The sequence below is a fragment of the Setaria viridis genome, chromosome 9 (assembly GCF_005286985.2).
Source record: "Setaria viridis chromosome 9, Setaria_viridis_v4.0, whole genome shotgun sequence".
In the NCBI taxonomy this organism is placed as follows: Eukaryota; Viridiplantae; Streptophyta; class Magnoliopsida; order Poales; family Poaceae; genus Setaria; species Setaria viridis.
The window spans coordinates 14,245,115-14,267,488 of NC_048271.2; the positions used below are offsets into that span (position 1 = coordinate 14,245,115).

The window sequence follows — 22,374 nt, forward strand, 5'->3', positions numbered from 1 at the left end:
CAAAGCTTTAATCATGAATTGTAAATTATTACCTGCCCTCCCGCTATAAGACGACCTCGGTGGGTCTGGTCGTAAGCCTGGTCTAGAAGGTGGAAGTGCGCCATCCTACAAAAAGGCAAAAAGAAATAAGATTAGTAAACAATAAATCATGAAGTTAGAGATGTAGAAACACAACCTGTATGAATAAAACACATATCAAGTAACGAAAAGAGCTACTAGTCGCACCTCACTAATTTGCCAACGGCAAGTGCGTGAATTATGACCCAATCTGCCGCACTTGCCGCACTCGTTCTGTTCTGGATCAGCAAGAAATGGTGTTGCTCTACCACGCCTCGTTCTTCCGGATACCTGATCCATAGTCATGTTATGCCTCGTCCGCTTCCTTGTTCCACGTTTGTTCCAACGGTATGCAGGATCCGCAACATATTTTGGCCCATCATACGGAGGCCACTCTCTAGGATCCCGGAAAGGCACGAAGCGGGGGCTCCATGTCCGCACAAGGTTGCTTACGCTGAACTCATGTGGTATCATGCTCTCGATATCAAAATTGCGATGCCTAGCTGCTGCCACCAAATGAGAACATACGAAGTGGTACTGCCTTGGCCTACCACAAGTGCACTTGAAATCTCGGAGAACTACCAAATGTATCCTCGACTCTCGGATCTCACCGTCGGACGTTGTACCGCCCCTATGCTCCACCTGATAAGTCCCTGAGCCGAGATCAAAACATTGCACCTCATGTGTGGAATCCCTTTCATTTGCAATGATGAGATGTCTCTTTGGTTTTTCAGCCCATCTCTCCCCAGCAACCTGCAACGCTTCTGCTTTTGCGTGTCTTTCATTGAACCACGCAACAAGCCTGTAGAAGGTGAATTCAACGATTGCGTTCACAGGCATACCACGTATCCCCAATAACAACTTATTGAATGACTCGGCCATGTTACTGCACTGAAACTCGTACCTCCAACCACCGGCGTCGTGAGATCTAGTCCACTTATCTAAATCTCTCATCAAACCAGCGAGCCATTGTCGACCTTCTGCATTTGTTGCGGTCCTTACCTGCTCCAATTTGCGCTGAAAGTAATAGTCCTCAAGCTGACGTGCTGCAACTTGAAACAGATCAAAATTATCCTTCACACCATCCTTCCGAAGAAGGTTCTCCGCAAGGTGCCGAGTGCACCAACGATGATGCAAAGGTGCATAACCCTCTATCTGTTCTTGCACAGCATGAAGTATGCCCTGATGCCTATCGGATATGACGCCAACCTCCCTACCAGGACCAACCACATGTATCCGGACTAGTCTTAAGAACCACCCCCAACTGTCATTGTTCTCCCTCTCAACCAATGCAAATGCCAAAGGAACCAACATATTGTTCGTGTCACAAGATATGGCTATAAGAAGTGTGCCTCTATATTTGCCAATCAAAAACGTACCATCAATAGAGAAAACAGGACGACAGTGCCTAAAGGCTTCCACAGACTGAGGGAAGCACCAGAACGCACGCCCGAATATCTGTCTCCCGTCCTTCCAAGCATTTGGCTTTGGGATGTACTCATAATGCATGCCTGGATTCACCGCTTTAATTGCATTAAAAAGCACTGGCAGCTCCTCGTATCCAGACTCCCAATCCCCATAAATCATCCTCCACGCTCGCTGCTTAGCCCTCCAAGCTTTACCATAAGTTATCACATATCCTCCATAAATCTCCTCAGCAGTTCTTATAATTGTTCTCACTTTCATGTTCGGTTGTTCCTTCAATATTCCCATCAACCGCTTCGCAATGAGGGTAGATGTTAGCTGCGGATGTCTCACTGTAAGCTCATGGTCAGCACAATTGTGTGGACCGACAACTTTTGTGATCTTCCACTTCCCGGTGATATTTTGCTTTCTTGCACAAACCCTCCATGGACACCGTTCCTTGTCACACACAACTGTGTAACGGCGCTCCGCATATGAATGCAACACTTTGTACGGTCTCTTCCGTATCACCGCAAAAGCTTGCAACCATCTCTTCAATGCGGGAAGATCCTTAAATACCCTACCCTCCTCAATAACCATATTAGGACCAGCTTCAGGAGCTTCTAGGAGCTCATCATCACGTCCTTCTGCAAACGCCTGATCGGAAAGACTCAGGTCGCTAAACTCGTTAACTATCGGATCACGACGTCCGGGGAATATACGCCTGAACATCTCAATATCACTCTCTGTCATCTCTCCAACAGGACGATCATCATCAGAATCAAGATCCACTCCCATCTCGTATGCATCTTCATCATTCAAAATTTCAACACTATTAGAGCCACGCAATCCATCTCCACATTGCACTTGCGCATCAACTAGAGGCACATCCACATTTTCTGGAATATCTCCTGCGCCATCAAGTACAAATATGAGTAAAGAATAAGTGGATGGAACAAATGGATTATCTCTCATCAATAGAAACCGGTTAGACACTTACTCGGATCATTCTGAGTGAAAAGAAACTCATTAGGAGAGTCCGCCACATCATCAACAATCCGACAACCATGGCCAACTACTTCATTAGGGGCAGATTCAGCATTGGGAATAGTAGGTGCAACATCCACATCCATAACAGGTTCTGGGACGGGAGGATCGAAATGTGCCCGTTCACCCATTGGTCGGGAAAACCGACGAGGATTTCGATCAACTCTCACCGGACGAACAACCACTTCAACACTTGGGAAATGACCATTCATAACCGTCCTCACATATTTCTCCCACTGACCTGCACACCGAATTGGGACCATCTTCCTTTGAATGTTGAGAGGGGAACCTAGGTGAAGTATGCCCTCGACTGTGATTTCATCATTTTCATGACAATGTAACTCCTCCCGAGCCCTAGCAACCAACTCACTAAACGATGGTTTCTCATCGAATATGACAACCTCGCACTGCATGCCAACAAACTTAACACATCCATATTCATCCCTTTCCACAGTGCCTCCGTAATATATGCTCACTACGTTCTCCATCTAGTATATCAATATAATGACGCACAATTCATTTAGTCCATAATAAATTAAACATTCTAAGTCTAGTATGAAATCAGATAGTATCAATTGACTACTAACTAGTAAATACAACTAACTAACTATGTCACATATACTAACTAACTATGTCACCTAATATGTACATACGTACTTACCTATACAACTACTTAACTAAATATCGTAATAACTAGTTTACTATGCTATAAGTTATCATATCTAACAATTATATCTATCTGTCAACTTATCTATCTACCTATTTTATCTAACAATTCTACCTACCTATCTAAATTTTACCTAACTACTATGCTATTAGTTATCATATCTAACAATTATATCTATCTGTCAACTTATCTATCTACCTATTTTATCTAACAATTCTACCTACCTATCTAAATTTTACCTAACTATTCTAATTTATCAATATTACTATCTATCTACATTATACAACAATTATACAACAACTAATACCTTCGATCGGCCGGGAGCGGGCACACAACGGGGGGCGGCCGGCCACAGTCCACGGCGGGCGCTGGAGCCCGGCCGGGGGGCACCGGCGAGCGGGGAGCCCGGCCGGGGGGCGGCCCTCCGGGCGGGGCGGCCGGGCGGGCGCGCGGGGCCGCCGGGCGGGCGCCGGGCGGGCGCCGGGCGGGGCGCCGGGGCCGCCGGGAGGGGCGGCACGTCGGGCGGGCGCCGGGAGGGGCGCCGGGGCCGCCGGGCGGGGCGGCGCGTCGGGCGGGCGCCGGGGCCGCCGGGAGGGGCGGCGTGTCGGGCGGGCGCCGGGCGGGGCGGCGCGGTGGACGACTACGGAGCGGGCGGGCCGGCACGAGATGTGAGCGAGATGCAAAATCAAACGGCGCAAAAGGAAGGGGGCCCGTTATGGTTGAAGGCTTGGCGCCACAGATCTTAGCGCCGAGGCCTGGCGCCGAGCCTTGGCGCCACAGATCTTGGCGCCGAGGCTCGGCGCCATGGATCTTGGCGCCAAGCCTCGGGCCACGTCAGCGTCCACGGCGCCACGTCGGAGGCACGGCGGAGGGACCTTGGCGCCAGGACGGCTGGCGCCAAAACGTTATACCTTGGCGCCAGCCATCCTGGCGCCAAGCTGAGGGTCCATTTTCGGAATTGGTTTCGCCAGGGGTCTATTTGTGAGATTTTTTCGCGGAATTGGTTCCATGTTTTTCCCTATCTCCAGGGGGTGTTTGGATACTATATGTTAAATTTTAGCAGTGTCACATTGGATGTTCGGATACTACTAATGAGGAGTAAACATGAGCTAATTATAAAACTAATTGCAGAACCCCTATACTAGTTCATGAGACGAATCTATTAAGCCTAATTAATCCATCATTAGCAAATGGTTACTGTAGCACCACATTGTCAAATCATGGACTAATTAGGCTTAATAGATTTGTCTCGCGAATTAGACTCCATCTGTGCAATTAGTTTTGTAATTAGCTTATATTTAATAAGCCTAATTAGCATCCAACGTCCGATCAAACGGGACCCTAGTTATCGTCTGAGGTTATATAAATTTTTTGTAGCTGATTGAAAATTTGAAATTATTGATTGATGATTCCCCTTGTTGTTAGCAACATCATCAATAATAGGCCAAGAAACAAATAGATAGCATCACTCCTTTTCAAAAGCAGCCACTCGTTGTTAGCAACATCGTCAATGAATTAGTGAGGTGGCCAAGTCGTTATCGTTATCAATAAGCTAAGTGCATCCGCACACGGCACACTTAAATAATAGGCATATCTAAAACGTGTTTGACATTTTTCTAAGGAGGTTCGACAAGTACAAAAGTATTCCCTCCGTCCCAAATTACTATTCATTTTGACTTTTCTAGATATAAATTTTTTACTGCGTATCTTGACATAATATATATAGGTGCATAGTAAAAGTTATATATCTAAAAAGTCAAAATAATAGTAATTTGGGATGGAGGGAGTATTGACTAAAGGGGCAACGTTTAGTCGATATGTGTATATGGCGAAAGCAAAGCATTCAGTTTTCATGACTGAAGTACTTGACATCGGTGTGCTCCCAACCCTTGTGATAATTGAATATGCTGAGCATATGTGACATAACATGATATCTAAAGTACTTTATTTCTCCTTGTCTATCCTTTGGATGTAGTGCTTTTTGTAAGAGGTCAACGGTGGAATGAGCTTAGCGTTCCCACCTGAGATTTAATGATAAAAAAAACTCAAAGTAAAATTGGCAAAAGTTTACGCAACGGTTTTGAATACTTGCTCTAACATCAGAAAAGTTGTGTTGTGACAACTGACAAGGAATGGAGGTATAAAGAGAGATGGGAGAGCAAATGCATTTTTTTTTATCCGATTAGCATGTCATGACTCATGATGTGGTGTGTAATGACGTGCATGCAAATGATTCAATTCAACAAGCGCCAGCCCGAGCTCACAGTATTCATCTTCTTCCACGCGCATCGCCACACTCACAGCGGACACACAAACGATGCGCAGAACATCCAGGGAAACAGGGCGGCACCACGGGTTCACAAGACCGCGCTTGTATTGTTTCGTCCGCGTAACCGCGTTCATCTTCATCGCCAGTGAACAACGACGTGCTCCAGCTGTTCCCTCGCGGCCTCGCAACCAAAAAAAAAAGTGCTCCAGCGTGCTGCGTACGTACCGCCGTGTGTGTATGCGCCACGGTGCTCCTCCCTTTCGGCGAACCAAAGCCAGAAGCCCAGAACTAGCAGCGGCACGCATCGTCGCAACCTCATTGCGCGCATCAGCTGGCAGCAGCGCACGGCGGGCGGCCAGTGCTTGCTGCCAGCTTCCTCGTCCCGTTCAAGAACGCCGGTGCGCGAGGACGGCGTTGCCGTGGGCCGTGCCCATCTGCCTGTCCAGCTTCGCGGCCATGGAAAGGTTCGTGGAGGAGAAATGGGCGAGCTCCTCCGCCCACCCATCGACGCCGCGGCGGCGTCTCCCATCGTCAGGTCCGCCGCCCCCTCCCAAGTCTGAACTGGCCGAGCGGACGTAACGCGTTTGATCGAATAGCCGACGTCCTCATTTGTTTCACAAAAGAAAAGTTCAATTCTTTGGGCTGGGCTGCCGTTGTGCTACTTGTCGGTCAATGGGCTTTTCCCCCTTGTGTCTGGTCTCAAAAAGGACTTGCTGCTCCTCTTTAAAAAAAAGAAACAGAAAAGACTTGCTGCCAGGTCAGTTCGAAACAGCGAGAGCCGAAGCTGCCGACGGCGACATGCATGACAGACATGGGACCGTATAAATGAGAGCATGTTTGTTTCTTTAGCACCTCAAAATTCCTGTCACATCGAATGTTTAGATACTAATTAGGAGTATTAAATATAGGCTAATTACAAAACCAATTGCACAGATGGAGACTAATTTGCGAGACGAATCTATTAAGCCTAATTAGTCCATGATTTGACAATGTGATGCTACAGTAAACATGTGCTAATGATGGATTAATTAGGCTTAATAGATTCGTCTCGTGAATTAGTCTCCATCTATATAATTAGTTTTATAATTAGCTCATATTTAGTCCTCCTAGTTAGCCTTCAAATATTCGATGTGACATGAATTTTAGTCACAACTAAAGATCCAAACACCCCCTGATTCTAGATGCCCTAAAAAATTTATATAAACGACTCTCTAACGGCATGTTCGCTTCAGCTTATTCAGTCAGCTTATCAGCCACCAAACAGTATTTTCCTCTCACAACAAATCAGTCGTTTCAACTTTTCAGCTGGTTTATAAGCTGAAGCGAACAGGTCTAAGTTTTTAGCAAAATCATTTGGTTTTTGCTTGAGGGGGGAGGGGGAGGGAGAGCAGTAACCGGAAAGAAAGCCGAAGAGGACACAGGAGAAATTCCGCAGTATCACCATGGCCATTGGCCATTGCCACGCGCTCCCTTGTCCGAGCATGATGGGTGTTGGCCAACGGCCATTCAAGAACAGCTACAGATGGGCCTGATAGCTCCATTGGAACAGCATCACTATTCATTTTTTTAAAAATAAAAATAAAAATAGCATCACTAGTATCCAAAAGCGCCGTCCATGGGCTACTAGTGTATGTCTTAAAGAAGACAACAAGAAGCACTGCGTACTTAAAAACCTTTTAAAAGAAAAAATAGTTAAAGTGTCACTGTGACCCCAAAGGCTGTGGCTGTCGTCAGCTACACCGTCAACACGAATGTTCTAGAGGCTGGCTGCCGCGCTAACAGTACCATTTTTGTGAAACAAAGCGCAGAAGGGTCTCGCAGCACTTCTTGTTCGATGAACACTCAATATGGCAAATAGGAGTACGTAGGAGACTAGGAGTGATGCAGTTACACCCTGTTGGTAATTCTAGAGCCTTCGTTGAATCCTTCAATTCCCACTTGGCATCAATCGTGTGCAGAGTAGAACTCTTTCCAACTTGCAAGTAAATCCTTGCACAAATACAAATCTTCAAAATGTATTTGTGCAAATTATATACCTGCAAAGAAAAGGCAAATCATATGTACGGAGTGCTAGCAAAAATTTCGAGAGGCTCGCCTAAACGAGACGGATCAGGGTCCCCGGATCCGAGGCGATTCGATCACCCAAGATACACCTCGAGATCTCCGCTGCACCCCGACTCATCATGGAGTCATGGGTCTGACTGAACTCGCGGACCCACTCGTCAGGCTACCTACGCCACTTCTGACGTCCCCGGAAAGAGCTCACCCCTTTTACGCCTCATCAGTCTCCCCTTTAAAAGCTGCGGATATTTTGCTCCGCCTCCTCCGATCCCTTCCCCTCCCACACTAGGAGCCCGAAAAGACCAGACTACCCCCCGCTCCCCCGGAAGTCAGAGTGGGGGACTGGGAGAGGACGATAGGATAGCGCATCGTCGTCGCACCTGTCGCCGGCGAGCCAGACCGGAGCGAAGCAGGCAGCGATGGCGGTCGCGGAGCTGTGGGAGACGCTGAAGCAGGCGATCGTGGCGTACACGGGGCTGTCCCCGGCGGCCTTCTTCACGGCCGTGGCGGTGGCGGCCGCGCTGTACCACGTCGTGTCGGGGCTCTTCGCGCCCCCGCCCCCGCCGCCGCCGCGCCCGCGGGAGGAGCCCGAGGCGGAGCCGCTCCCGCCGCCCGTGCAGATGGGGGAGGTCTCAGAGGAGGAGCTCCGCAAGTACGACGGCTCCGACCCGAAGAAACCGCTCCTCATGGCCATCAAGGGCCAGATCTACGACGTCACGCAGAGCAGGTCTGTTCCCTGCACCAAAACCCTCACTCCCCTCCTGTTTCGATGCATCCGTCGTTTTGTTCTAAGGCTTAGATTTTGCTAGCTGCCCGATTCTACTGTAGCCGAGTCCGTGTATGATTGTCGATCGATTGGGTCGTATACAAGAAACAGCTGATACTACTTGTTACTTATGATTTTTTATGAGGTCGCATAATTGCCGTGTTTTGTTGTGTAGTCAGTACTATTTCCGTGACCTGACTGAGTAGGGTTGCCGATTAGCACATAACGATTAAGCCATCAATTCAGTGATAGGAAGCTACTTCTTGCCCAAGTTTTCCAATGCAACTGTAGATTTGTCTTTACCGATGATTGGAGTGATCCGGATGATATATTTCCTTGAGTTTATGTGAGGCAATTGAATGTCTTGTCGTATTTGAGGTCTTTGAACTGGTTGTTTCCATCTTCCTGGCTGACAAGAGTAATCCAGGTAATAAATTCTGCTGGAATTTCTCGTTAAATGTTTTGTCTCTATTGGGGTTTCAGTTGCGTGGGTGCATCGATTGGTTGAAACAAGATATGGAAACTACCTATCAATTGCACTTTTGTTTGTTAGTAATGATTTACCGTGTTGATGATTTGTAACGCTTGTAACCGTCTGGTATTTCTGCTCATCAAGTTCAAAACATTGCTATTTACAGAATTTATGGGTAATGTTTGATTGATTGCTAGTTGTGTAATATGAAATCCCACAATGCTAGCTAGGGGATGATAAGTTCTTGTAGTGGGTGGAATCGCGGGCTCACAGCGGACATTTGGGGTCTTGACATCAATTCCATAATGCTTGTTGGGGTTGTTTTTCCTGCCTTTTTCTTCGTACAAACTTTGGATGTTTATAAAGCTTGATATATCGTAATCATTTGTATACTTGATTATAATCTTTTTAGTACCTGTTGACTGTGTGCCAGCTGGGGCTTTAGAGTTGCAAGTATATTTGGTAACGATCGCCTGATTGAATATAGAGATCCCATGTTTATAATAAGTGAGAATACCAAATGTTTAGCAGGCTAGCAGCTGTGCCTGAATGCTGGATGTGCAGAAGCCACTTTCACTATGTGCTTTTCAGTCGGCAATTGAAGAATTAGTGAAAGTTGTTTCCCCCCTTTCCTGTTCCTGTATTTTGTAATATTCTGGTGGTTAGGTACAGGAATGGAATAAGATTTGTGATTGCTCTTTATCTATCCCTTGGTATGCGAGATGTGGTTGCTGGTTTACCCCTTTTTTGTGGGCAGATGATAATATTTTTAAGTTCTTGGATCTGCTATATCATATGCAGGTCTATCCTCAAAAGTGCACGCACTATCCATCACAATCATTTCTGTATTGCACCGCTGTCCATGCAAAACACATGCAGCCTTTTTGGTGAGGGGTCATGTTACATGATGCATGCATACTGTATTCAAGAATAGCTGTGCTAATTTTGATATGTTTGGATTAATTTGTGCCCAGAAATGCGATGTGAAGTTCTCTTACATATTGATTCTTATTTATTTCCACATTTTACTTACATATTGCATTATATAATTATTTTGTTTGTTTTACTGTCACTACGCAGGATGTTCTATGGACCTGGTGGACCTTATGCTCTATTCGCTGGTAAAGACGCCAGCAGAGCCCTAGCCAAGATGTCCTTCGAGCCACAGGACTTGACCGGTGACATCTCTGGCCTTGGTCCCTTTGAGCTGGACGCCCTGCAGGACTGGGAATACAAGTTCATGAGCAAGTATGTGAAGGTCGGTACTGTCAAGAAGACCGTCCCTGGTGAAGAGGGCAACACCGCAAGCTCAGCTGCTGAAACCAGTGAGACCGCCGCCGAGGCACCAGCAACCGAAGAGAAGCCGAGGGAGGTAGCTGCGGAGGAGGTGAAGGAGAAGGAAGCTGCCGCTGTCGAAGGAGCCAAGGAAAGCTAGAGCGTTTCAGAGCTCCCTGCATATGCTGCAATAAATGGACATGTTGGATGTCAGGGCCCTGCCGTCCTCTTGTCAGTGACATAGGCTGTGTAATCTGGATATGTGATCTGTACCAGCTCCATGGCCCTGGAGGTGCTGGTGATTTATATTATAGTCGGTCATTGGGAATTTGGAGTACAAAGACATCCGGCTGTGCACCCCCTACCTCTGTTAATGTAGTAATGTACTCAATCGTGTCGTGGATAATAGGCGCTCTTGTAAGATAGTTTCATGCGCTGCATTTTCTTTCCCCCATACAAAGCAGAGAAGCAGCATCCATGATTTGGGTTGGAATGCAAAAACTTGTGATATGGGTTCCTTGCGAGATTCCACCACATGGGAATCTTGTGGAAATCATGCGTCGTGAAAATTCTTGTCAAGAAGACTGACGCTGGGTCAAAACCACGCATGGGAAAGTTCATGTTTGGCATTGTCAATTCAACATACGACAAAGGAGCGGTCTCTGTTTGAATTGATGTAGATATTATTGATACCGATGGCACCCCTTCCCCGAAGTTACGCTAGTCCTGTGCAGTGTCGCCAAAGTCCGTGGCCAGTACTGCAGATATACTCTTATGTTCTCCTTTTTATGTCAATATTTTCTGTGAACAGATCAATCGTAAATATTTTTTTGAGATGATCAGTAAAATGTTTTTCGAACAAATGTAGATGCGGCACGTACTTGGGAACGAACCCGACGTCAAAGAAAAAGGAAGCAGAGGGGTTAGGTTCCTTTCTTGGGCTTCTACGCGCTATTCTACTTGTGGGCCTTTACACCCGTTAGGTTTCGGCCCATCACAGGCCAGTGCCCGATCGACAGAGAGTTCGCAGCAGCGCGTGTAGCCGTTTAGCCCCACCTCGCCCAGCCAGACCGAACGAAGGCGTCAGCTCGCTATACAATCCGACCCAGGGCTCCGTTCCAAAGCATACCTTTCTCGGCCTTTTGGCTAAGATCAAGTGTAGTATCTGTTCTTATCAGTTTAATATCTGATACGTGGGCCATGCGCCCACTTCGATATTAAATTTATTTTTTGTGGGGGAGGGTCCATCACAGTGGCTTGCCACTGGGTCCCTCGAGCGTCGCCTAGGCGTTGCACTGCTGCTCAGGCCTGGCGCACCCCAACCAATTCTAAATCAAATTTTGGTTTCTGATCACTCGCAAAGAGTGTGAACGGCAATTGTGTGAAAGGTGCTGCTTCAGTTGAATTAAAGAGGGAAGCAGACAAGATCTTTCCTGCTGGCAGCGGGTGTTCAGTAGTCACTGTTCTGAATGGCGTCTTGCTCCGTCGTGACCGCACCGGCGCTCTCCGCCTCGTCTCCGACCAGCCGGCGGCGTGCGACTGCGGCCGTATCTCTCCCTGGTGTTCGCCGCAGCCGGCTCCCGTCACGGGGCGTGCGGTGTAGCGCCGGGCAGGGCGGCGTCAAGGTCCCGGCGAAGCGTAAGCTCCTGCACTGAAGCCTCAATCTCTCGCGTGGAATTCGCCTCCGAAATCTGACGGTTTTGACGGGGTGGGTGGGTGCCGCAGTGGCGGAGCTGTGGGAGGCCGCGAAGGGCGCGCCGCCTCTCGCCGTGCTCGCCGGCGTGGCTGCGGCGGTGGCGATCTACAAGGTTGGGTCCGGTCTCCTTGCGCCGCGCCCTCCCCAACCCCAGCGGCTGGAGACCAAGACGGCCCCGCCGCCTCCAGTGCCGGAGCCGGTGCAGGTGGGTGAGATAACTGAAGAGGAGCTGAAGCAGTACGACGGGTCCGACCCCGAGAAGCCACTGCTGATGGCCATCAAGGGGCAGATCTATGACGTCTCCCAGAGCAGGTTGCTTCCTTGATTCCATCAAACCTGAGCCTCTAATTCTTCATTCATCCCGTTGCAACGTTGCTCTGCTTTTCAATGGTCGTTTATGGTTGTTGCTTCTAAGTTTATTCAGAGTTTTGTTCTGATCGACTGTTCAATGATAGTTATTCAATGGTTCATACCCTTAATTTGTAGAACTTGCTGCTGTAGACAACAACGCCACATGAAAAATAAGAAGCAGTGCTCTTAATTTGAAGAGTTCTTTTGCCCTACTTTGTGAAATGAAGCAGGCAATGTTCTGAATTTGGGATGTCAAAAAACTGTACGTTGTGACCAAGTGGATTGAGAGTATGTTTGAAATGTCTTTGTTTTGGTGAGTGGATTTTCAGTATGCTTTCTGTCCAGTCAAAACTGATGTCGTGCTGTCATGCAATTCTGCAAATACAATGCAAATTGTATTGTGATGGAGGTTCTGATGCTTGGCATGTAGGTTCAGTCATTGAGTGTAAATCTACATGGTATGTCTTGGATTGATCTGGGTTCAGTCATTGAGCTAATCCACATAGTGTTTGATGGTCTTTTTTTGATCGCACTCATAGTAATAGTACTAACACTCTTTGAATGATTAATTTGGTACTGAATTGTACAATGCTATGCCATGTATGGGTACCGTACTTTCTTCTCTGATATCAGCAGCAATCATGTTTTTTTCATTTTATTTTCTTGCCATGCTATCCTTTGGTTTTATTGGTAAGAACATCAGAACATGTCCTTATCTTGTGTTCTATAAAATCTGAAGCTCACTGGTTTCTCCTCATAGATAGTTGAACCAGGGACACTTTTATTTGGAAACGTGAACTCGTGTGAAAGATGTGTGCCGCAATTAGGACGTGTTTAGGACTGTCCCAACAACACCAGCATATTCTGCTTAATTTCTACTGGACATGTGTTTACCAATCCTAAATCTGATCTTTTTTTCCTGAAGGAACTTAGTTGGTTCACCTTTCTTTTGATGTGATAAATATCTAAGTCTCATATCTCATTGTCGTCTAACACTCTAACCTAATAATTTATATTTTGATCGAATCATTACTTTCATGTGGTACTACTGTAAGCTCTTGGAGAGCAACAATTCCTCTGAAACGTTATAAGCTGCACTGGATTTTTTTTCCCATTTAGCTTGCTGGAGGATGAGGCATGAATAAGCCTTTTTTTTTTCCGATGAGAATAATTAGATAACATACCCCTTGCAGACTTGCAGTTCAAATAACACGCAAATACCATGGATTTTGTTGTGAACCATTACAAAATTTAAATATATTCCTGCACTCCAATGCAAGGACATTTGCGTTAATGTTGTGTCTATTCAAAGTCTTCATATTCACCTACTGTCTTTATCTTTAAGATTACACTGTATTTACCATGCATAATGCATTGTGTTTGACACTGATGATGAGTTATGACAATATCTTTTGCTGTCTGTGAACTCTGCAGAATGTTCTATGGACCTGGTGGGGCATATGCGTTGTTTGCTGGTAAAGACGCCAGCAGGGCCTTGGCCAAGATGTCCTTCGAACAGCAGGATCTAAATGGTGACATATCTGACCTTACACCAATGGAGTTCAGTTCCTTGAATGACTGGGAGTACAAGTTCACCAGCAAATATGTGAAGGTAGGAACCGTAAGAAGGGCAGCGCCTGCAGAAGAGGGTTATGCTGGCATTTCGCCTGAAATACGGGAGGAAGTTATGCCTATGCCTGTGCTTGAGGCTGAGGCTGAGGCTGAGGCTGAGGCTGAGCCTGACCTGGAGCCCGAGCCGATTGACGACGAAGCACCATGAAAGGAAACACAGACATCTGAGCAACGCGGGGAAGAACCAAATGGAAGCCGGGGCACTACTGATAGTGTCCCAAAGGGAGTTAGAATTTAGGAATAACCGAACGCGGTGCTTCATGGATGTTCGGAAGAAATAGTAGATGTGTACTCTTCAGTAGGATGGAATGGTTGGATAAGAATATATGAAGAGGTGTTCTAGCTCAGTGATGTTCATGTTCAGAAACGAAAAAAGAAAAAAGATGCACACGTGATGGAACAACTTATCTCTTTTCTTTTCTTTTTTCCTTGGCTCACATAGCTCCAAAAAGACATTATCTCCATTTGAATCGGGTTTTAATCTGTCAGCTGCCAACTGTCTAATTAAACAATGGTATGCAGTTGGACCATACACAGCAACTGATCATCATTCGCTGATCCCATACGCATCATCATCTGATCTTACTCTTCAAACTAACGAGTTTGATATGAATCAGATGTTAGGTTTTCGACACATGGTAGTGGCGTGCTGCAACTGCTTCACAATTAGTACCAGCAGTTTCTGACACGCATCACTTGATTCCATCTCATATTGTCTTAAAGATGGACTGAAGAGACTTCACTATGACACTCCAGAATTGTGTGCTCTCCATATTTTTGCCTGTTTGGAATATCACCAAGTTTGGAGGAAAATTACCAATTCCTCTGAAATTCAGAATTTTCACCTTGAGCAGTTGAGCTAGATCCTAGAGGCTCATCAGATGCGCAACGGAATTTTTCGCCTGCCAGATGCCGAGATGAAGCAAGCCGGCGGCAGTTCGTTGCAGCAAGGTCTGATCACGTGAATCCGACTAAGACTTTCGTCAATCCTTTTGAGTCCACTATCCACACATGGTAGAAGGACTAAACATAGTCTAATTACAGAATTAATTGTACAGATGGAGTCTAATTCGCAATCTATCATTAGCAAATGGTTACTGTAGCACCATATTATCAAATTATGGACTAATTAGCACCATATTATCAAATTATGGACTAATTAGACTTAATAGATTCGTCTCACGAATTAGACTCCATCTGTGCAATTAATTTAGTCATTAAATTATGTTTAATATTTCTAATTAGTATTAAACATGTGATGTGACATGTGCTAAAGTAACTAGGCTCCTCCTCTTTCCGAGTGCAATGTATAGTCCTTCTCGGTAATCGAAGAGGAAATACTTGTGAGCTTGTGGGCCTTGTGGCAATGAAAAGAACCGAAAAGAAGAAGCGGCATCGATGTTGTCTTGGGCTCTGACGGGCTACTTCTTTCGTGGGCCTTACAAGGAGAGGGGGAAACGCTCTCGCTGGGCCTCGGCGTATTACATGCACTCGACCGGCATGGGCATGGAACATGCAGCGTGCCAGCGCGAGTAGCCGTTTAGTCCCACCTCGCCCAGCCAGACCGAACGAAGGCGTCAGCTCGCTATACAATCCGACCCAGGACTCGGTTCCAAAGCATACCTTTCTCGGCCTTTTGGCTAAGATCAAGTGTAGTATCTGTTCTTATCAGTTTAATATCTGATATGTGGACCATGCGTCCACTTCGATATTAAATTTATTTTTTGTGGGGGAGGGATCGCCACAGTGGCTTGCCACTGGGTCCCTCGAGCGTCGCCCAGGCGTTGCACTGCTGCCCGGGCCTGGCGCACCCCAACCAAATCTAAATCAAAGTTATTTTTCAGCTTAACCTTGAGCGGGGTACTCTACGCGAACTTGATTTCAGGTGGAGGGCATCTGCGGCGGCACAGCTTGTGCCCAAGTGATACCGGCCGGATCAGCTTCGTATCTCCGCTTGCCGGCGCGGAGCCGTCGGGTCTCCACGCGCCGTGCCCGGCCCCGTCGGCTGGTGCCTGGAGGCCTTGGCGGCCCTGGCGCCTTGACTTCCGGAGCCTGCGGCGGTGGTTGAGATGTCGGAGGAGCTGCAGCGACCGACCCTGACAAAGCCACTTCCCAGTTCCCATGGCCTTGACTTCTGGAGCCGCCGGCGGTGGGTGAGATGTCGGAGCTGCAGCGACCGACCCCGACAAAGCCACTTCCCAGTTCCCATGGCCGTGAGGGAGATCTCTCTCTCAGAGCAGGTGCTCCATCTCGATCTAGCGCTGATCTGTGGTTTGTTTTGTGATACTCGATTACGGTTGTAGCCTCTAATGTCTAAAATGCATTCAGAGTTTAGTTCTGATCAGGTGACCAGTGGTAACCATGAAAAATCAGAAAATGCACTGGAAATTCTTAATTTGGGATGTCAAAACTGTAGGTTGCCAACTGAGGGGACAGACAGATGTTGAAAAGTCTTCGTTGGTGACCATATTTTGGGAACTGCTGCAAATGCTTCTTTTTGTTGGTTAATCAAACAAAAAGGTGAACCTCTCACCTCGGATGTACCAGACCAACTAGTCAATGGGATGCTAAACAAAACATTTGGGAATGAAGGAAAACATGTGGACTGCAGTCTGCAATTCTGCAAACATACTGCAAGTCTGCAATGGTGCTCAACATGCAAGCTCAATTATTGAATGCCAATCCACATAGCATGCTTACAGTTGATTTTGGGTTTGAGTAACTGAACCTGATGAACATAGATTGCTTAAAACGTGTGCTACCACTGCCAGTAGTTAGTTTCGTTTGATTTGGGATTTGTATGCCAAAGTACTGCAGGAGGATGGCTTGCCAGTAGTTCCTTTTGTGGTATCAGGAAGAATATAATCATGTTTTTCATTTGATGTTCTATAAATCTGAAGATTGCAAATTTGTCCTCCTAGATAGCATGATTGTGGACAATTCTACTTGATAGACAAAATTGTTTGAAATATGTGCAGTGATTTAGGGTTGTCTGAAACAAAGTACATTTTCTACTGGGCATATACAGAACATGTCAAATATTCTGGGCAAAAAACTTACTGGTATACATTTTATGCTGTACTCGTAGCTATCTCAGTGTAATTGACACCGTCAAATTGTTCCTTTTTGGATGGGTGTGCCTTACAAACAGTAACTGGTAATAGTAGGTATTTGATCGGAAAATCCACAATTTCCTTGGCAAGTAGGTGGGTACTTGTTGCTAGGTACGTCTTGTTCAGTACATTAGATAGGTGCAATCAAGCTTTTCTGAGGATTGGAGTGCAGTCCCAATGCTTCACCAAACATGTTCAGTAAAGGTTCTGAGGATAGATCCCTGGTGGAATCGTTTGGTCATTTAGGATTTTAGTAAAATGTATGGCTGCACTCCATGGATATTTGTATTAATTTAAGCCAATTCAAGGTTTTTATATAACCACCTTGTCTCTTCAAATACTATCTCTGTACTTTATTGTACATAACAGTGTAACAGAATGTGTCCGATCAAATTACATAAATTTTCCTTGGCAGTAAAATATATAACACAACACATCATCTTTTGATCAGGTTGCACGAATTTTCACTCAATTTCCCCTTTTCCAGGATGTTCCATGGATCAGGTGGAGCATATGTTATATGCGATGTTTGCTAGTAAAAATGCCAGCAGAGCATTGTCAAAGATGTCCTTTGAGCTGCAGGATGGTGGCTTTACGCAAATCAAGCTCGGCTCCTTGAACGACTTGGAGTGAAGATGGGAACCATGAAAAGAACAGCCCCTGCAGAAGAAGGTTGCGCTAGCTAGCTTGATCCTAAGCCCGAGCTGAATGAAGATGACGCACAATGAAAACAAACAAACATCTAAGTTCTGAGTTCTGAGCTGAATGGACATCACCATGAAGTTGCTGATGAATGTTCCTGAGGGAGTTAAAAAATATTTGAATACCTCCTTGCGCACGTCAGGTCTAATGCTTGCAGAAATGATGCTTTAATTTTACATGTCTGCTGAGGTGTGAGTTGTGAGCTGCTATAAAATTGAATGGTTGGATATGATGGATCCATGATCTAGTTCCATGGTCTTCATGTTGAAAAACGAGATGCATTGTTCCATCATGTATGCAGATCCCCCTGTAGCAACTTCCAATGTTTGAGCAGCTTGCCCAATTTCCAGTGTTTATTTAGTATATATGGCCAATATTTCCAGTACTTCATTCATACATAAGTTCTTAGCCACAATGCAACTGAGGAGCAGATGAAGATCGACGAGCAATTTGCTCTTGTATACGGAAAGAACAACATTGATTACCAGACTACCTCTTTCTATTTACTGGTTGAGAGTCTTTGTGACTTCACTTAGTTCCAAGTTTGTCCAATTATCCTGCTAAAATATTATCTCTTTGCTTGTGTCATTTTCTGATCTATTATCTCCTACTCATAGACGAGAAGCGGTAGGAAAGGTGTCTTTTGCATCTTGTTTGTTCAAACCTATCAGATCCACCTACGAAAGAATGGTATGCATTTGGAGTATACACGAACAACACTGTATCGAGGTTTTAAACGTAAGATGTCGTTAGGTTTTTGGAATCGATGCGAAATATCATATGAATTGGATTGTGCCCTTATCCATCAATCATCATTTTTACTATACCCATCATACATATCAACGATCTGATCTTATCATTGCTCTGGAAGTGGGCAAGAACACATTTGCATTCCTAGACTTCGATGGCCGGCGCATCGCTATCGCCGTTGTGCTCTTCCAAGGATCCATCAGCCTCCTCCATCACCACGTCCTCCATCACCACATCCTCCAGGATAGCAGAGCCACCGCAGGCCTGCTGATGCTCTTGCTGGGTGTGTTCAGCGACCACAACCTGAGACATAACAAAGAGGCGAGGCAGGCCGTCGCCCACAGTCAGTGGCGTCCATTGCTGCAGCAAATTGCATCCGCTGCAGAGCAGCTTCCACCTCCGCGACCGAGACGTTCCCCTCCCGTTCGCAGGTCGGATGCCGAGCCCCAGTGATGCGGTTGAAAACCGTACTCACAGGGATAGTTGGAGCTGCTGCAGTCTTCCTTGGGCCGGACGAGGCTTCATTCCTGAAGGCCAGAGGTGTATCCAGGATACCTAGCCGTGTTGCCAGCGCACATGCTTCGTTGATGTAGTCTGCAAGCAAGGCGCAGGTCGAGGTCACCGTCTTGCACGTGCCCGCTGCGCCCACTGAATCGAGGAGGTGACCCGCGGCCTCCTTGAGTGCAGCAGCCTGCATCTTGAAGATGTTCTGCAGCACGTCGTCTTCCACATGCTCCCGGTGCAGCTGCGCGGGCAGCGGGGGTGGAATGGGAGCCGGTTCGGCCACCGGAACAGCCACGCCGTGCTGCCGCCCATCACGGCGTGACCCACGTTCCCAGTCACGGCGTCGCGGGGAGCGCTCCCGCTCCCGGTGCACGCCGCCGGCCGACGCGAGCCACGCCCATACATCTATGGTCTTCGTCTCCGCCGGGTACAAGAGATTAGTATCAATGGTCTCCAGTGCGCAGCTCCCGCCGATGACGCGCTCGACGATATCCGCGCGTTTTACATAATTTGATCTTGCAAGAATTAATTCTTCGGAAGCTCAGCCCAACAACACAAGTTAAGAAGAGTTATTAAAGGCCCAAGGCAACAAAAACACAGAAAGAGCCCACTCTCTGCCCAGTGCTCACGTTGCTCCGCACGAAGCCAACAATAAAGCTTTGCCAACTGGCCTGACACTCTCTCCTCACGTTCTTCCCCCTCAGCTCAACCAACGCTGCTGTTGTTTAGTACCACACCGCCTGTTCACAGAGCACAGCACCAACTTAAATGGCCAGTCCTCCGCGCCTCACTCGCCGAGCAGCTAGCGCCTGCTTGTAACCCGAGCGGGGGCATTAAGGTGGTGCGGATGCCAATTGTGGCGCTTGGGCCTGGGTCTGCTGCCGCAATCTGCGGCCCGCCCGTTCCAAGTTGCGTAGTGGGCCGTGGGTGCTTCGGCGAAGGCCTTGGCGTCCCGGCACCTAGAGCGGCGGGCAATGCGTGAGGCTGGCTTCACAGAGCAGCGAATACCGCCCGCTTCCAACGGTGGAAGGATAACGGGCCGCTGCGCTTCAGTCCCGCTTAGGCCCATGCGCCCTCTCTGGCAGACCACCATCTTTTTGCATTTTTTTTCCTTCGTTGGCCCTTGGCTCCGTGAATCTCGAAGAACAATTGGTTTGCCAAAAAAGAAACACACTCTGATTCACATGGTCATACTCTGCTAGTGTGCCAAGTCATGACGTGTCCTTGACTAGTGCTAAAAGACACGCATTGCACTGCTTTGCCGGTACAGAAGAGCACAGAGTGCACCGTATCACTCTGAATTTCTGATCGATCATTTTAGTCATGCATGGTTATTAGGTCCAAAGAGTTTGTCTCAAAGGTCACAGCGCACATGCAGACGTCCATCAGCTCCACGGCTCTCTCCCGGCTTGCCGGCGACGAAGCACCACCACACACCCGTCAGCCGTTAGTTGGGAAGTACCGGGGCACAAGCTCCAGCCGGAACCGGCAACGGTGGAACTCCAATTCTCCAATGCTCTTCGTTAGAATCCTAAACAACAAGGAGGGTACCTTGTCAACTACTGTTCTATATACTGATCGGCGGACGAGAGGAGGAGGAAGATCACCTGAATTATCGGTTATGCAGGGGATTTGAGCCTTGTGGCACTGGTCTCGCCGATGCTTCGTACATCCGCCCGGGAGGAGAACCACTTCCAATACGTTCTTGCGTTCTTGGCACCTTGTAGAGCTGCTGCTCCACTGAATATGCCGGTCGCTCGTCTTCTTCCGCGACGATTCGCCCTCCCTGACTGAAACCGGCAAACTCTGCAGCAAGTAGGCATGCCAAGAAAAGCAGCACGCGCCATGCTGGAATCTCCATTGACCTGGAGATCATTTTGCAGAGGAGGAGGAGGAAAGATGGAGTGGATGGGAGGAGTTCAAGCCAACCATGCAAGTAAAGTTGATTCTGAATTTTGCTGATCTGAAAGGGCTGCAGGTTTCGTTCCGGTCTTCCAGAACTAAGTAGCGGGGCATCACATGTTCGCTGGTGCGTCCATGCTCCAAGTTTGGATCCGTCCAATAATTGGATGCATGTTGGACTTGTCTAATGCTTGACAGATGCGTCCTCATCTCATATGGAGTGACATCATGGCTTGTATGATTGATTGCTCCGAGGCCAAAAGAGTGGTTGGTTTGGACGGCAGCCGGATTTCAAACGTTTGGAATCTGAAAGTTGACTGAACATCCAGTGAATGGAGATCATACTTTGCATGTTTGGCCCCATCTTGGTTCCAGAAGTTGCAAATTTTTCAGGACTGAACATCATGGCTGAACATTTTTTAAGGATGCATAGTTATCCAGAAGTTCCAAAATTTTCATCAGTCAGCAGTTTAGCATCTTCACTCCTTGAGAAAAATGCAGCAAGTTACTGTTCAGGAATTAGTTCTAGTCAGTTAGCATCTTAATGTGCTCTTGTTCTGACTCCTCACTCATAGTTCCCAATTTGTTCATAACAGAGAAAAATACCTTTTCTTCATTTTGCCATTTTCCGATGAATGATCTATCAGCTGCTCACTCGAAGACGAGAAGCGTCAGAAAAAAGAATATATTATCATGTGTTGCTCCTTGTTTCCTTAGTCTATCAGCTGCCACCTGCCTGACTAAACAAAGGTATGCATTTGGATCATACATGAACAGTGCTGCTTTGAAGTTTTAAACTGTTACCTGTAACGAGACCTTTGGGATCAACAATGTCGAAGCTTTTTCTGAACCATTGGAGTGTACTGCCTGACTCATCAATCACTCATTGCACATTCCTATCATACACATTCGCAGGTCTGATCTTATTTTACTCCTACTCTGCAAATGGACAAGAACACACCTGTACGCTACAGTCTTAGACTAGAATGGAACCGTAGTCACACCGTATGTCCGTATCACAGAGAAGTACATTGAAAATACTGCAGCAAACTGAGCATGTAGAGAAAGTTACAGTGATTATTCAAAAAAAGGAGAAATTTACAGTGTCAAAACCACAACAGCAGAGAATTAGTTCCCTTCCCAGATTCTTTATGTAAAGGAGGAATTCCCTTGGAATTTTGCAGAAACTGTACTTATTTTGGCAAAATCCCCGTCACCTCCAATGCTCCGAAAAAGGCATAGAGGAACCAAATGCAATGCACTTCTTTTCACTTCCACAAAGCTATGTTTTACACCACTTCATGAAAAAACAACAGCTTCTAAGATCACTCTGATATCCCTCTCTCTCGTCGCAAGTGCAGACTGGTTTCTGAGCCTGGAGTCCGGAGCTGGTCAGTTGTGCAGGAATTTTTTTTAATTTTAACCCTTTTAAAACTAAATTTTTATAAATAACTCCTCCCAATCTTTATTTCCAAGAAGTAGTCATTTTGGTCACACCAATCTCTATGGCGCGACTAATATTTGAGTCGCGCCACATGCAATAGCGTGACTAACATAACACAATGGCATGAACAAATATCAACAGCCGCGTGGCGATGATGTGACGATGACGTGGCGGAGCGAGTCACGCCACGCCACGTGGCGTGACTCAGTCGCGCCAGAGAGTACGGCGAGTATGGCGTGACCAGCTCCCCCCGTTGGTTGAA

The 22,374-nt window shown here is 46.8% G+C and overlaps 3 protein-coding genes, 2 long non-coding RNA genes and 2 other non-coding genes across 7 annotated transcripts; 5 read left to right on the plus strand and 2 right to left on the minus strand.

Annotated features, from left to right (window-relative positions):
• Positions 1 to 141: 141 nt before the first annotated feature.
• Positions 142 to 2,451, minus strand: LOC140221492 (uncharacterized). Its single transcript, XM_072291183.1, has one exon. It carries the CDS (start codon positions 2,434 to 2,436, stop codon positions 196 to 198), a length of 2,241 nt encoding a protein of 746 aa, XP_072147284.1. The 5' UTR covers positions 2,437 to 2,451; the 3' UTR covers positions 142 to 195.
• Positions 2,452 to 7,761: 5,310 nt separating this feature from the next.
• LOC117837365 (membrane steroid-binding protein 1) lies at positions 7,762 to 10,458 on the plus strand. The gene is made up of 2 exons (XM_034716974.2): positions 7,762 to 8,232; positions 9,824 to 10,458. Exons 1-2 carry the CDS (start codon positions 7,925 to 7,927, stop codon positions 10,176 to 10,178), a joined length of 663 nt encoding a protein of 220 aa, XP_034572865.1. The 5' UTR covers positions 7,762 to 7,924; the 3' UTR covers positions 10,179 to 10,458.
• A 671-nt stretch (positions 10,459 to 11,129) lies between these two features.
• On the plus strand, positions 11,130 to 14,185 carry LOC117837364 (membrane steroid-binding protein 2). Its single transcript, XM_034716973.2, has 3 exons — positions 11,130 to 11,656; positions 11,744 to 12,026; positions 13,500 to 14,185. The coding sequence occupies exons 1-3, from the start codon at positions 11,488 to 11,490 to the stop codon at positions 13,843 to 13,845; spliced, it is 798 nt and encodes a 265-aa protein (XP_034572864.1). The 5' UTR covers positions 11,130 to 11,487; the 3' UTR covers positions 13,846 to 14,185.
• Positions 11,144 to 11,340, plus strand: LOC117841144 (U2 spliceosomal RNA). The gene has a single exon (XR_004637175.1). It is a non-coding gene; the product is annotated as a U2 spliceosomal RNA (small nuclear RNA).
• Positions 14,186 to 15,042: 857 nt separating the features above from the next.
• LOC117840695 (uncharacterized) lies at positions 15,043 to 16,574 on the plus strand. Its single transcript, XR_004637058.2, has 2 exons — positions 15,043 to 15,937; positions 16,114 to 16,574. It is a non-coding gene; the product is annotated as an uncharacterized lncRNA (long non-coding RNA).
• LOC117841132 (U2 spliceosomal RNA) lies at positions 15,317 to 15,513 on the plus strand. Its single transcript, XR_004637165.1, has one exon. It is a non-coding gene; the product is annotated as a U2 spliceosomal RNA (small nuclear RNA).
• A 2,985-nt stretch (positions 16,575 to 19,559) lies between the features above and the next one.
• Positions 19,560 to 20,842, minus strand: LOC140221375 (uncharacterized). The gene is made up of 2 exons (XR_011897136.1): positions 20,374 to 20,842; positions 19,560 to 20,297 (listed from the first exon to the last, which is right to left on the minus strand). It is a non-coding gene; the product is annotated as an uncharacterized lncRNA (long non-coding RNA).
• Positions 20,843 to 22,374: the final 1,532 nt, after the last annotated feature.

What these genes read in the sequence shown, in the direction of transcription:
- LOC140221492 (XM_072291183.1), bottom strand. Translation starts at nt 2,436, where the DNA reads ATGAGAGATAATCCATTTGTTCCATCCACTTATTCTTTACTCATATTT.
- LOC117837365 (XM_034716974.2), top strand. Translation starts at nt 7,925, where the DNA reads ATGGCGGTCGCGGAGCTGTGGGAGACGCTGAAGCAGGCGATCGTGGCG. An exon ending in TACGACGTCACGCAGAGCAG is followed by an intron (nt 8,233 to 9,823) that starts GTCTGTTCCCTG and finishes GTCACTACGCAG; the next exon opens with GATGTTCTATGGACCTGGTG.
- LOC117837364 (XM_034716973.2), top strand. Translation starts at nt 11,488, where the DNA reads ATGGCGTCTTGCTCCGTCGTGACCGCACCGGCGCTCTCCGCCTCGTCT. An exon ending in CGTCAAGGTCCCGGCGAAGC is followed by an intron (nt 11,657 to 11,743) that starts GTAAGCTCCTGC and finishes TGGGTGCCGCAG; the next exon opens with TGGCGGAGCTGTGGGAGGCC. An exon ending in TATGACGTCTCCCAGAGCAG is followed by an intron (nt 12,027 to 13,499) that starts GTTGCTTCCTTG and finishes TGAACTCTGCAG; the next exon opens with AATGTTCTATGGACCTGGTG.